Source organism: Jaculus jaculus, chromosome 19 (assembly GCF_020740685.1).
Source record: "Jaculus jaculus isolate mJacJac1 chromosome 19, mJacJac1.mat.Y.cur, whole genome shotgun sequence".
Taxonomy (NCBI): Eukaryota; Metazoa; Chordata; class Mammalia; order Rodentia; family Dipodidae; genus Jaculus; species Jaculus jaculus.
Window position 1 is genome coordinate 15,258,117 of NC_059120.1, and position 15,360 is coordinate 15,273,476.

Here is a 15,360-nt window from a genome sequence, read left to right on the forward strand (position 1 = left end):
ATTACTGTATATTATCTCAAAATGAGCATAGTTCTTCAGAATCAAGTTGATTTGCTTAACTTGGGCAAAGATAAGATAGTGAAGGAACACACAGTGGGGGTCTGGCGCCCGCATATCCACTCCCATATACACTACCACACTTACCCGAAGGGTTGTGGCCTTGCCTTTTTTTTTTTTTTTTTTTTACAAACCTTCATTTCATCTTTAAAACAGGCATAGCAGATTCCCAGCCTACGACTCAATAAACGCACTGATGTAGTCAACTGGCCTGTTTCACTGCTGAGCCCATCCCAGCTTTTGGGGGTCAGGTATCTGGTCATTCCTTTGCAATGTCTCCTTTTTTTGTACTACGACCCCAGTCCTGCTCCCCCACGATGTCCCCTTTAAGAGAGCATCAGTTCCTCCCTAGCACCTGTGGAAAGTAGTCCAAATCCTTACAGTGGGAGGTTAGGGTTTCTTTAGCACAACCCTCTTCCAAATGCATTCCAAATGAATTTGCAGGTCAAGAAAAACAAGGTGGATATGTTACTAAGACTCGTGTAAGGATTAAAAAAAAAATATTGAATGAGTGCCTATTAATCTCTAGACACGATGTACCCAGATATGACAGGGAAGACACCATATTGCCTGTTCTCATAGAGATGAGTAAACAAGGATGATGATACAAGATGACACATGCCATTAAGGGTGTGATAAAAGTGTCTGGTCTAGCCTGAGCATGTCAGGAAAGACATCTAGGTGGATAGAAACTTAGGCTTTTTTGTTTTATTTTCACTTTAAACATTTTTTTTTTTGAGAAAGGGTATCCAAAGAGTTGCCCAAAATGACCATGAGCTCACTTTGTACCCCAGGCAGGCCTTGGATAGATAGATTGTCCTCCTACCTAGCCTCCCCAGTAGCTGGAATCATAGGTATGCACCACCAGGCACAGCTAGAAGCCTGGGTTTGAAAGAGGAGTAGGAGCTACTGCTGCCGAGACAGGGAGAGGAGATGCCCATGAGAGGAAGAGTGCGCAAAAGGAACCAGCAGCGAGGAAGAGCAGGGTCTGGCTAGAAGACAATTGGGAAGTCGTGATTGTGGAGCACTGATTGTGGGTGGAGGGCAGCCAGAGGTAGAGCAGTGGAGAGGAGCTGGGGCTGGATCACCAGGTCCCTACCTGTGCGTTGGGCTGAGGAGTTGGACTTGACCCTTGCACCTGTAGACATCAGGATCTTGTCCTGGGCGTCCTCCAGAAAATCAGCGCTGTGCGGGGTGGGGACCAGGGGCTGTCTGCTCTGAGTATAAATAACTGCCTGGTGCTGACTCCCTGCCTTGTTAACATTCTGATCCTATAAAAGCTCAGTCAAGCAGAACAAACACCTAGAGGAATTATGTTCCTCCAACGTGAGAAAATTATTTTACCTATTTAGCTATTATATTCACCTGTGTAAAATATTTTCTCCCAGGCAGGGTATTTGTCCACGAATGGGCTCATCTGCGGTGGGGCGTATTTGATGAGTACAATTATGATCAGAAATTCTACTTATCCAATGGAAAACCCCAACCAGTAAAGTATGTATATTTTGATTTCACTTTTCCCAAACAATTCTAAAGTGCAACCAATTTTCCCTTGAATTGATTACATTAAAGCTGTCATTTTTATTTCCGATCGCCATCATTCTTAGTACATTCTTTTCCAGATTTCCACAAAATGACCACTTTTTTAAAATTTTTATTTATTTGAGAGCGACAGACACAGAGAGAAAGACAGATAGAGAGAGTGAGAATGGGCGCGCCAGGGCTTCCAGCCTCTGCAAACGAACTCCAGACGCGTGCGCCCCCTTGTGCATCTGGCTAACGTGGGACCTGGGGAACCGAGCCTCGAACCGGGGTCCCTAGGCTTCACAGGCAAGCACTTAACCACTAAGCCATCTCTCCAACCCAAAATGACCCACTTTTAATTATAATTTTTTTCCTCTGCCATGATAACTCATTAGTCTCTTTTAAAATGTCCACCAGTGATATATCTGTAGGGACCATGTTCAAAGTCTCATCTTCTGAGGACATAAACAGAGCCAATGAGACTATATGGCAGAATGACATGATATCTATGTGGCCATTGTTAGTATGGCTGGGAGAGGCTATTGAACGATGATAATTTAAGTATTAAAGCAAAAGAAAGCAAAAGTTCTGCAGGGTTTGAAGCAGACCCTGTGTGATATTGCTAAAAATAAATAAATAAGTAAACTGAATCACAGTTGGGAAATACTCGTGACTGTCATGGTTTTATGAACAGATTCTTACAACCCAGAATTTTCCATGTGTATAAACTGTGGTAGAGAACTTACCGGTTTACTTTAAAGAGCTAGCACAATTCAGATACTACAGCCTGCCATAGAGAATGAGAAGAATTGTGGTTACAGTTTTCTACAAAGATAGAGGCAAAGATTTGAAATAAAACAATAATAAATGGCAGCTGATAGAGTTAAAGGAATAGCTAACATATTAAGGCTCAGCAATCCAAAATAAGTAGGTTGCAATATTAGGTAATTGATAGCTTATGTCAAATAAAGCAAAACATAAAATTAATGATTGTCCCAACAGTTTCTTCAAAGCAACTTGACCAAATTTTTATGAGTTTATAAACAATAGCCCGTTTCAAAGGTGGATATTGATACAACACCCTCCCCACTGCCGGTTCTAGGCTGCCTCCATGGTGGCTTTTTAAAGGAGATACTCTCAGCTGAGGTTCAGTTATAGTCAGGTTGGTGCTGTCATTTCCAAAGAGGTCTGTACTAGGAAGAGAACTCAGTCTTGCACTTCCACTGCTCCCATATGAACATCACTGTGCCCCGCTTTCCCCTTGGGTTATTACTTGCAAGCTCTGTTGGCACATTCTGCTTCCATAAAGCCACCCTTCATTGTCTGAGCTCTTCAGCCAGAAATGGACTTGCAGGGCATTACAGCCTCCTACAGCATGCACACTGTACCAGGCACCCTCTGCATTGCACAGGCCACAGACAAGGGCACTGCCCTCTCATGATCACATGTTGGTTTGGCCTTTCATCCAACAGGCACCATTCCAAACCTGACTCCTATCTTCTCCAGCTTATAGACTGTAAGTCATTGTATTTTCCCATAAGGGAAAGGCTAACTCGTACATGTTCCTTTCTGACATCTTCTAGAAAATCTACCTATCAGCCTGTCCTTCCTTCCACAGATAACTATGTCACCACACTAGCAAGGTTGATGTGATTGTTATGTACCCCGAAGCAGAAACTATTACAACATTAATAATGTGAATTGCCCCCCTTAACTTTCAAGCTTTTAGAGGTTTTAGGACTAGAAACTATCACAAAAATGACAGCTGCCCAGAACAAGTTACTCCCTCTGCCTTTTGCTTTTAGAAAAGTTAGCAGGTCAGTATAGTTAAAACATCAATATGTAATTAATATTCTTGAAAAATGTGATTTTAATAATTTTATATTTTGACACTATGATATGAATTAGTATTATACAACATTAAGAACGTTTGAAACTAAGCACGTCGACACGCACCTGCCTGTAGTCTAAGCACTTGGGAGGCAGAGGAAGAGGATAATGAGTTAAAGCTAACCTCACCTGCATAGTGAGTTTGAGGTAAGTCTAAACTGCATAAGGCCCTGTCTCCAAAATCCAAAGGGGAAAACAGAACATTTGAAAATCAGTTAAAGCCTAATAGAAAAGGTAGGCAAAAGAGAAGAACATACAATTCATAAAAGGAAAAACAAAAAAAATAGCCAATACATGTATAAAATGCTCATACCTACTAGTAAACAAGGAAATGCATAATGCACAAGCATAAGGTTCACCTATTCCTCAGCAATCACAAGCATTTGTCGGAGAGATCCCACTGACACCCAGTAGAATCAGAGACTAGAGCCACATCTCTGGAATCTGATGCATCTCAAATCTTCAACCTTTTCCATTTCTCAACCAGGTAACTTAGTGTTGAAAAATCAATTTTAAGGGAATGACGGAATAAGCCATTTCAGCAGGCTTCAAAATGTTCCAGTTTTTGAATCTGATAATTTCCTCTGGGAATCAGCCACATGTCAAACTCAGAAACAGGACCAAAGCTTTATGTGAAATTCTGTGTATTCATAAATATTTTTATCGGAGGGGGTCAGATAGCTCAGTTAGTAAAGTGCTTGCTATGCAAGTATGAAGACCCGGGTTTGGCTCCTAGAATCTGCGTAGAAACCCAGCGGGCAGTGGCACACCTTAATCGCCCCAGCACTGGGGTGGCAGAGATAGGAAGATCCCTGGGGCTCACTGGCCAACCAGCTTCGCCCCATCAGTGAGCCCCACACCACTGACAGACCCTATCTCAAAAAAGCAAGGTGAAGCTGGGCCTGGTGGTGCACACCTTTAATCCCAGAACTCCAGGGGCTGACGTAGGAGGACTGCCATGAGTTTGAGGCTACCCTGAGACTACGTAGTGAATTCCAGGTCAGCCTGGGCTACAACGAGACTCTACCTTGAAAAAAAAAAAAAAAAGCATGATGGATGGAGCCCAAGGAGGAGTGACATCTAAGCTTACCCTCTGACCTCCACATCCATGCATGTCCTCACACATACACAAAATGTTTTATATTTGCTACAGAAAAATGAGAAAAGTAACTTTAAAAAGTTAAGCTGAATTCATATCATGGTGTCAACAGATTAAATTACTAAAAAGTCACATTTTGTGCCATGTGTAGTGGTGCACGCCTTTAATCCCAGCACCCGGGAGGCAGAGGTAGGAGGATCCCTGTGAGTTCAAGGCCACCCTGTGACTACATAGTTGAATCCCAGGGCTGCCTGGGCTAGAGTGAGACCCTACCTCAGAAACTCCCCCCCCAAAAAATCACATTTTGCCAGGCTATGAAATTACATATTAAGATTATAAGGATACAAAGTTGCTAAGAATTTTAAGGACAGAAAACAAAGGTGCCAGGGAGATGACTCAACGATTAAAGGCACTTGCTTCCTGACATATAGAAAATATTCCACCAAGTTAACGGTTGATTACCAATAACATTTTAGGTGTTTATTTCTGGTTCTTTATAGCTTCAATGGTTTTCCAGATACTCTATCATACTTTTATATTCTCAAAACATAATTAAACTGTGTGGCAAGCATTCCAGTTATAATAACAAAACTCATAGCATATAATATTAACTTTTTTAAAAATATCTATGCACATACAAGAACTGTGAAAAGGCTGTTTGGAATAAGTCAGTTAAGTAAAACAAATGAGCAGACAGAAAATGTCAGCAAGCCTTTCAGAAAAAAAAAAGAAAGAGGGTTCCTGATTATCCGGGAATGAGGAGCATAGACTGGAGATACCTAAGGACTTTGGTCCCGAGACTGTTCTAATACCGTTTCAGGAGCTCTGGCAACAGAAGTGACTTTGATGCGGGTATTGCTTTGCTACATAAGGGCGTGCATCTGTTTCTTGGGTTATAAGAGAAAATTGAACAAAAGGCTACCTGTCAGAAACTGCATACGTTGAACCCTTTGAACTGCTCACATGTCTAACCAGCTAAACGCCATCACTGTCCAGGTGCTCGGCTGCTATCTCTGGGGAAAACAGAGTGCGCCGCTGCCAGGGCGGCAGCTGCGTCACTGACAAGGGCTGCCGGTTCGACAAGGTAACGGGACTGTATGAGAAAGACTGCGCGTTCGTACCCAACAAGCAGCAGGCCGAGAAGGCTTCCATAATGTTCGCCCAGAGTCTTGATTCTGTAAGTGCCTGCTCACAAACCTTTTCGCATGCTTCTGTCAATCTAGTTGGGGGAGACCATCCAAGTTCTCCAAGGGACCATCAAGTCTAGGGGAAACCGAGCAGCTGATTCCACTTGGGATGACCCGGGAGAACAAAATGAGGGATAGGGTCTTACGGCCCCTCCCCCTTAGCCCTTCTTCACCCAGTCTTCCTTGCCCGACCTCTCCCTCCCACTAGCCTCTGTGTTCAGAATCACTTCAAATACTCTTTTATTTTTTTAATTACTTATTTATTTATTTGAGAACGACAGACACAGAGAGAAAGACAGATAGAGGGAGAGAGAGACAGAATGGGCGCTCCAGGGCTTCCAGCCTCTGCAAACGAGCTCCAGACGCGTGCGCCCCCTTGTGCATCTGGCTAACGTGGGACCTGGGGAACCGAGCCTCGAACCGGGGTCCTTAGGCTTCACAGGCAAGTGCTTAACCGCTAAGCCATCTCTCCAGCCCAACTTCAAATACTCTTAAAGGCATGCAAGCACAAAACTTCTTAGTTAAGCGAGACATTTACCAAAGACGATCAGACAGTACTTTTATTTATTTGTTTGTTTGTTTATTTAAGAGAGATGCAGGAGAGATACAGAGAGAGAATAGGCACACCAAGGGCGCCTCCCACTGCAAAGGAACTCCAGACACACGTGCCATTTTGTGCATCTGGCTTTACATGGTACCAGGGAATTGAACGCCAGGCAGCCAGACTTTGCAAGCAAGTGCCTTTAAGTGCTGAGAGTCTCCCCCAGTGCTAGGCTGTCCTTTTATTCATGAACAAATACATGAGCGTTAGTGCTTGTTTTACCTCCAGGGACCTTTTACACAGACTATGTGTCTGCCTTTGATTATTAAGTAAATTTTTCTATCATTTTAAGATTGTTAATACACTTTGGGAATTTGTCCATAGCTTTTTGTTTTGTTTTGTGTTCTTTTTAGTTTATTATTTTTTTTTAATTTTGGTTTTTCAAGTCCAAGCTGACAGGAAATTCAGTCTCGGCTGACCTCAAACTTGTAGTGATTCTCCTATCTCTGCCTCCTGAGTGCTTAGATTAAAGGCATGCATCACCACACCCAACTTTGTTCGTAGTTTTAATAGCTTTAAATAGTTTTAAAATATTTCTTGGTGCTGGAGAGATTGTTCAGTGGCTAAGGCACTTGCTTGCAAAGTCTAATGACCTGGGTTTGATTCCCCAGTACCCACAGAAAGCCAGATGCACAAAGTGGTAAATGCATCTGGAGTTCATTTACAATGGCTCAAGTCATTGGCACACCAATTCTTTCTGTCACTCTTCTCTCTCTCATTGCAAATAAATAAATAAAAATTTTTTTAAATTAAAAAATACTTCACTTTTTCTTTAGTAACCAACTTGTCATATTTGAATTTGACTAATTATACATATTAACTCTAAGTTAATGGATCATTAGAATCATCTAAAATAAGATTAACTGTGCTAGCTAGCAGACTTTAGAGACTTTAGAGGCGGATGAGAGCAGCATGGGAGAAAAGCTAAGAGGTCACTTAGGCAGGCATGGTGTTTGAGGAAAGTGTGGATTTTGGAAAGAGCTGGGATGTTGGGAGTTCAAGATTTAACGCAGGGCATTGGGCAGTGAGGAGGAACTGAGCAAGTAGGGTTTGGTGATTTGAGGATGGGGAGACAAGATGGTGCCAGGAAAGGAGAGATAAAGAGAGGGATGCTGGCTTGAGCAGCAAGCCAGAGTGGTAAAGGAAGCCACCGAGAACAGGTAAGTACGTCTTTGAGGCACACTAAAGAGCCCCATGAGGCTGACGATGGGGTCTGGGTTATGTCTCTGACTTTCCCCAGCACTGCTTGCAGGCCTCGTGGAACCGAGCCGCAGTTACAGGTTGCCAGGTCATCCTGGGAGAAAGGGCAGTGGATCTCAGCCGTTAGAGGCTTAAACGAGTGTTTTACTATTACCTACAGCATTTTATTGATGATTTCAGGTGGTTGAATTCTGTACAGAAAAAAATCACAATAAAGAAGCCCCAAGCCTCCAAAACCAAAAATGCAACCTCAGAAGCACGTGGGACGTCATCAGTGACTCTGAGGACTTTAAGCAGACCACGCCCATGACGACTCTGCCACCCACACCCACCTTCTCCCTGCTGCAGATAGGACAGAGGATCGTGTGCCTGGTGCTGGATAAGTCTGGAAGCATGGCGGTACGTTCCCGGGCCTCGGTCTTCTGGGTGGGGATTGAGGACAGGACGTGGGTATGACAAGATCCCGACCACACTTAGACATGAGGGTCACAACAATCACAGCAGCATTGCCATCAGAAATGCCCCAGTCTGTCCACAGATCCAACACCCACTGGTTCTTCTGTCAAATTTAACTGGTTTCCAGCCTGAGCAAAGATCTGATGCGCTGTCTAGACTCTATGGGTTTTTCAGTCTCACTAACAACATGTAGGTCTATAGTCCCGTGTAGGACTTACCTAGACCTATTACTAACACACTGCACCTCAGGGACCACAGTGTAGTTTATATTTTGATCTTTATACAAAGGCTGTAAAAGTTTCCCCAGATATATTGTTAAATATACATGGAACATCCCTCCCGTCCTCGAACCCCGCCCCCCCATAGAAGGATCTGCCCTGGATACATGCGTGGTGTTTACCCTACATTGGGGTTGCTGCTTCCAAATATCTTGTGGTCTCTTCCATGATTCGTCTGTTCAATGGAAGCTAGCTGACTGCTGTGTCTCCTGCTTGCCCATTCAGAATGGTGACCGCCTGAACCGAATGAATCAAGCAGCCAAGCTTTTCCTGATGCAGACAGTGGAGCAGGGGACCTGGGTCGGAATGGTGATATTTGACCAAACTGCCTACATCCAGAGTGAACTCAGACAGATAAACAGTGGCACCGACAGGGATGTGCTGACCAGGAAATTACCCACAGTAGCCAGAGGAGGGACGTCCATCTGCTCGGGGCTTCGATCAGCATTTACTGTAAGATGTGTTCCTCTGTTGTAACTCACCAATGTTTGTGATTTCTGTTCCTGTGAAATTTCCATCCTGTGTTGGCATGCATGCCTAATTGAAGGAGACAGCCAAGGAGGAAGCAATGGTCCAGATGATGAAAGCACAGGCCCCCAGCCCCATTTCTAACTTGTCCCTTCATGTCCCTGTGCTTGCCTGCGCCTGCACTCCCACACCCTTCTCTGAAAGACAGAGGGAGAGAGAATTGGCGAGCCAGGGCTTCCAGCCACTGCAAACGAACTCCAGACGCATGCGCCCCCTTGTGCATCTGGCTAACGTGGGACCTGGGGAACTGAGCCTCGAACCGGGGTCCTTAGGCTTCACAGGCAAGTGCTTAACCGCTAAGCCATCTCTCCAGCCCACTCCCACGCCCTTCTGCATGCGTCCCTGCACTCAACGGTGACAGCACAGTGTGTCGTCTTACCTCCTAAAGGCCAGGCATTGTGCTAGGTTCTAAGAGTACGAGGAAGGCAAGCAGGTGCCACACCGTCTGCTCTGCTTACCATCTTATTGAGGAAGATGCATTAGCACTGTGGAAAGTCAGGAGTGCCATGAGGAAAGGTAAGGGAGGAGCTAAAGAGCAACTTCTTTGTGAAGAAAGAGAGAGAGAGAGAGCATGCATGCATGTGGGCATGGTGGGGTCTTTTACTGCTGCAAATGAATGCCCACCCAGATTTATGTATGAGGCTGGGGAATTGAACCTGGGCTGATGGGCTTTACAGGCAAGCACCTTTAGCCACTGAGCCTCTAAAGAGCATCATCAATGGTAAGAAAAAAAAAAAAAAAGACTTGTGAACGTGGTAAAACCCAGACACAGATGAACACTCTGAGCTTCTGGGTACATTGGACATCCTTGTCATCTTGGAGCACGATATGATTTGTTGATATAAGAGGCCTCAAAAGTGCAACTATGATTGTATTGTGGTCACGTGTAAAGATCGCATTGACCAATCAGATCACCCCTCGCTTAGATAACAGTGCCGCCCCATTTTCAACAGAATTCAGTGAACATTCCTCTATGGATGAATTAGTATCTTTCATGACAAGGCTCCTACTTGCCTTTCCAGGATTAAGCAGCGGGGACTCTCTTTCAGGTACTCTGGGTTTCAGCAAGTTGAATCACCTGTCCTTCACTCAGCCACACTGGCCTCTGACGTGCAGCGCTTTCTCCTCCATCCTGTGCCCCTCAGATCACCTCCACCTTCCAAAGGTCCAAGACAAACACCCACCACTCTGCTACTTTCAGGGTCCTTTGAACTACATAGCAGTCTCCTTCCCTCCCTCCCTCTCCCTCTCCCTCTCCCTCTCCCTCTCCCTCTCTCTCTCTCTCTCTCTCCACTATACAATTATTTTTTCTTTACTCTCTTGAGAGTTCTTGGCTCTTCTGGCATATAATCACGTTTCAATCAAGCAAAACTTCTCTAGAGATAGGATTCATTATTTTACTTCCCAGGCTGTTAACATAACTAATTGATGCAAAAACAAATAGGATGAGTTGAGGTTCTTTGATGCATTAATAACACCTGACACTTAATGACTCCATCTATTTTACATTTAGTGCAACGCTACTTAACTACATACAGCGAAGAACTAAACAAAGGGGCACTGACCTGTCATCTCGGAGCCTCAGTCGGCCCCTCGGCCTGCTTGTTGGGCACAATGCACATGGACATGTCCAGCTTCCCAAGGGGCAGCAGGGAGCTGCAGTTTCCAGCTCACACAAGTTTGATGTGGACACACCTTGGCCATTTTCTCAGTGTCATCTGTCCTTCCAGCCCTTTCGTTCCGCCACCCAAGGTCAGCTCTCTAAAAGCACTTCCTACTGCACACAGCACAAAACTTCTCCTCCAGACCAGGCACCTAGATCCATATGCATCTGGGCGCTCTGCCTCTGTCACCCACCCAAGCTTAACAGAGCTAACAAGGAGGGAACAGGGACAGTGAAGTCACTGTAGTGCAGTACTGAACCTGGGGGTGAGGTGGCTGGTGCCAGATGGGACGCCCAGAGAATTCAAGTTCCATTCAGAAGGGTGAGCCGGAGTGTAAGGGATGCACCTGACCTTCGCGATGCGCCCCTCCCCAGTCGAGTGAGTGCATGGTAGAGGTGCACGTGCGACGGCAGGATGATGAGGCAAAGGGCCCTGGATGTTCCACTGACCTTCAGATCCCTGCTGCAGGGCAGTCCCTGGCCAAGCCTGCCCTGGGATCCTTACAGTGACCGCTGTCATTTAATTCTCTAGGCTTGAACAGAGCCCCCCAGCTGCTTGTGCCCAGCCTCGCTGTCAGTAGATGGCACTGTCCTGAGGATCCCGTGTCCTCCACCGAGCCCCACCGGGCAGTACATGTCTCCACCCCCGGCAAGATCTCCAGCTCCTATCTGCCACCTCCGCTTAGCTGCTTTCTGCCTCTCTGTGGTGGATGTGGAACATCAGCCTAGTTTCCGTGCCACAGCAGTGAAGAGGAGTGAGACCCAGGGATCCAAAGTGGGTCGTGTCTGTTCGGCCTAATGAGATGGGTGTCATGAGCACAGCTGACGGATACTACACAAGCTAACATCTTCCCTGCACGCAGCGTCCCGTTATGAGGGCATTTTTCTGAAGGCAACTTGGGGCCTCCGGAATATAGGTTCTAGGTACCAGGAGAGAGCAGATGGAGAGAACTAGAGAAGTTTGTGTCCTCCCTGAGTGACCCTATCCCTAAAACCACTCTACCTTCTCTGTGAGACACTAGCAGAGAGAAAAGATCATTGTCAGTTTCCATGATGTGACTGCTCTAAAGGTGTATCCCCGCAAGACAGACAGACATATGGACACTCCCACACACCTCTGCTTGTTCCCCCTAAACAACTCTTCTTGTCGTGTGTAAGTGCGCTTGCCACAACCACCCTGGCTACCTCAGGCCTAATTCCTGCTCTGCTAACGCCCTCAGGTGATCAGGAAGAAATACCCAACGAGCGGGGCTGAGATCGTGCTGCTGACTGACGGGGAGGACAAGTCCATCAGCACGTGCTTCGGCGAGGTCAAGCAGAGTGGGGCCATCGTCCACACCGTCGCCCTGGGGCCCTCAGCGGCCAAGGAGCTTGAGCAGTTGTCCACAATGACAGGTGAGGCGTGGTCTGCAGAGACCCCGTATTGTCTCTCCTACGGGACCCTCGGCTCCAAGGACTGGAGACCAGGGGCAAGGTGGGATGTGGAAAGGCCACCTAATCTCTGCCAACTAGCTGCCCTACCCCAAAAGACCTTTAGGATCAGCTCCACGCACTCACTCCAAGGCCTTGGTTCTGGGACTAAAGCGGCGTGCCCATCCTACTGAGCACTAGAGCCGTGTGCCCACGAGGACTAGGGAAGGGGACTCTCTTCCCAGGCATCTTGTAAGGATTAGGAAGAATTAATGGGTCAACCAGGAGCCACTCTCCCATTTGGTACCTGGCCAAGAAACTGAGGGGAGCCATGAGTCAAGCCCCTAATGACATGCTATGGTTGTTCAAGTGTAAAGTTAGCAGGAAAACATACTTTGAGATACACGAAAAAGCATGCTTTACCTGGGGAAGAAGGGCATGGGAAAGAGTGGAGGGAGGAGAGGGTGACGAGCCTGGTGCACATGCAGAAAGTCACTGACAAAACGCCCAGCTCCATCACAAAGCACGACTGCACTGCGATCCAATGCCGCACACACAGAAAGATAGGTCAGCCAGATCTCATCGGTCCCGGGCTACTTTAGCAGTCTAGGTGAACATTATTGTTTTTCATTTAGAGATGGTGCCAGGTACATAAATTATAATGTTGATCTATCTTCGGTGGCAGCTAAAAGTACAGGTCCGTCTGAGCCTGATGCCTCCTGTCCTAGGCCAGGTTCCTAGAACAGAGCCTGAGCCAGCATGTGATTTATAGAAAGCTAGCTCCCATGGGAGAAAGGGTGACAGACAGATAGAGCAGGAGAAAAAGATAAGTGCCAATGGCAATGTCGTCTAGCCCCAGTGGAGTCCAGGGGGTGCTGGACCGGGAGCCCATCACAGGCTTGTTCCACTGTGCGGGGAGAGGACTGCCTTTTACATTGTTACGTCCTTCATGCCGTCAGTGGCTGTGAAATGTCAGGACAGGGCAGAGGTTAGGGACATGTCATATTCATAGGTAAGATGGCACTTTTAGTCTGGCGATTCTCTGGAAAAGGAGGCAGCCACAAGTCATTAGGAGCCAACACTTTGAGAACGAGAACGAACGCACTCACCTGGGTGAAAGATAAGGGTGGGCGTCAGCAGTGTTATGGAAGCACCGTGTTTAACTTCGGATGGTATTCTAATAGTTGGAGTGATTTCTCACCAATTGCTTTAGTTATTTTATTTTATTCCACATAGCCCCAAACTGCCAGGCTCTGTAGATTCATCTTTCCCTTACTATGTACCCTACTTTTCTTTAACTGGCCCTCTGTCCACAGTTATTTCTTGCTATTGTCATGTATGCATGTTTCCCGACTGTGAGGAAAACTCTAAAGCTAAATTGTTAGCACTACATCTCAAATAAGAGGAGGTCAATCAGCGTGGAGAAGGTTCAATGGACCCTCTCACATGAAAGTGTGTGACCTTTCAAACGTCCGCGTTAAACATGGCCTCTCATAGATTCATGCACACAGTTCAAAAAGCCCATGTAGGGTGTTGTTAAAGCTATTCTTTCTGAGATTAAAAGGTCAGTGCCAGGCTGGAGACATGGCTTAGTGGTTAAGCTCTTGCCTGTGAAGCCTAAGGACCCCGGTTCAAGGCTTGATTCCCCAGGACCCACGTTAGCCAGATACACAAGGGGGCACATGTGTCTGGAGTTCCTTTGCAGTGGTTGGAAGCCCTGGCATGCCCATTCTCTCTCTCTCTCTCTCTCTCTCTCTCTGTGTGTGTGTGTGTGTGTGTGTGTGTATGTATGTCTCTTTCTCTATCACCTTCAAATGAATAAATAAACATAAAATAAAAAAAATTGTTTAAAAGAGGTCAGTGCCAATGGGGCATGGTGGTGCACCCTATAATCCCAGCATTTGGGAGGTAGAGGCAGGAAGGCAGCCTGGACTACATGAGATGGTTTCTCAATGAAACATGACAAAACATGACTTCCAAAGTCTGAGTCAATGTGAACATCTTTTTGATGTTGGTCTATTTTTAACCTAATAACACAGTGGGATATTTATTGCATGTGTTTTACCATCTTAACAACAGCTAAAGTGTTGCAGATACTTGCTTCCTGGCAAATAATCTCTGATAGTTTAATTGCTTTCTAGGAGGTCTGCAGGCATCCGCTTCAGATCAAGCTCAGAACAACGGGCTTATTGATGCTTTCGCAGCCCTGTCATCAGGAAACGGAGCTGTCTCTCAGCGCTCCATCCAGGTTGGAGTTCTTCCCCTTGTTTTCTCATGTTGATGCATAGTTATAGACAAGATGGAGAACATAACAGCTCTAGGTGTGAATTAGTATTTAGAATGGTCAGCCTGGTGACAAGCATTATTCTTAAAATGTAAAGCTATATAAACAAAAGCTGATTAGTGTCTGTTTATTTAGAAACAAAGCTAAGTGACTCATTAAAATGAGCAACATAATATATAATATGTCCAATGAAAATTATTTCTTAACATCTGCTAACAAGCACTCATCACCATATAGTTGGTTCACATTTTATTTGGAATAGATCGTCCTAATTAAAAACTCTCTGGGACAAGTAGTTAAACTGATGAAATGACAAGCTCATGGGCAGTGTCTATGACAGTTTTGCATATATGAAAACTATCAGGGAGAGAGATGGGAATGAGAGCAGGATTCATTGCTGACCCGCCACAGAACAAGATCGAACCGTCCTTCCTGTCCAGGATCATTCACAGTCCACCCATGAGCAAGACAGCCTGGCTGCATGACCAGGCCCCTATCTCTTCTACAAAATGTCCACTTAGGGACCATCAAAGATAATCCTCAAGCTCACATTTTCTACTGAAGCCTTGTTCATCCTTTGCCACTTCAGTCCCCACTCTGCACCGACTCCATCCTATGCCAACACCAAATCCACCTTGTTCACTGGCTTGTTCGCTTCATTATCGTAAGACTGCTATAATGCTTAACCTACTTAGCTGTACCTCACATCATGTATCTGTGGTAAGGAATGAGTGCTGGTCAGTTACCTGAAGGGTTTAGTCTAGTAAAGAGAGGAGTTTTGCACACTGTAACTAGAAGGTAAAACACAATATGATGAACAACAAAGACCTGGCAGAGGAGAAAAAAATCCCATGAGCATTCACAGGAAGAAGAAGTGATTTAAATCCATCTCCTAACTGAGATGGACATCAAGGAAAGGTTCGTCGAGAAAGCCAAACTTGAACTAATTCCTGAAAGATGATTCAGGCTCAAACAAGTAGAGAGGGGTGTAACAACTCCTCGGACAAGAAGAATGTGGGTGAGTGAGAGATGCATAAGAATCCTTTGGGGGAAGTCATCTTGTTTGAGTGGAAAAAAGAAATATTGTGGAATCCAATGTAGAGAGGTAACTTAGAATTTATTTGTTATGGCCCAAGCTCCAAACCAAGGATGTGAGAATCCCTGAGTGGTTTTTGCTGGGCAC

At 45.6% G+C, this 15,360-nt stretch overlaps 1 protein-coding gene across 1 annotated transcript in view; it reads left to right on the forward strand.

Moving 5' to 3' along the window:
* Positions 1-15,360, forward strand: part of Clca1 (chloride channel accessory 1) — a 29,409-nt gene that overhangs the window by 7,799 nt on the left and 6,250 nt on the right. The window contains exons 4-9 of the mRNA XM_004653658.2: positions 1,446-1,551; positions 5,567-5,747; positions 7,739-7,957; positions 8,518-8,745; positions 11,704-11,878; positions 14,035-14,141. Of these exons, the coding sequence (XP_004653715.2) occupies positions 1,446-1,551; positions 5,567-5,747; positions 7,739-7,957; positions 8,518-8,745; positions 11,704-11,878; positions 14,035-14,141 (1,016 nt within the window). The remainder of the gene's footprint in view (positions 1-1,445; positions 1,552-5,566; positions 5,748-7,738; positions 7,958-8,517; positions 8,746-11,703; positions 11,879-14,034; positions 14,142-15,360) is intronic.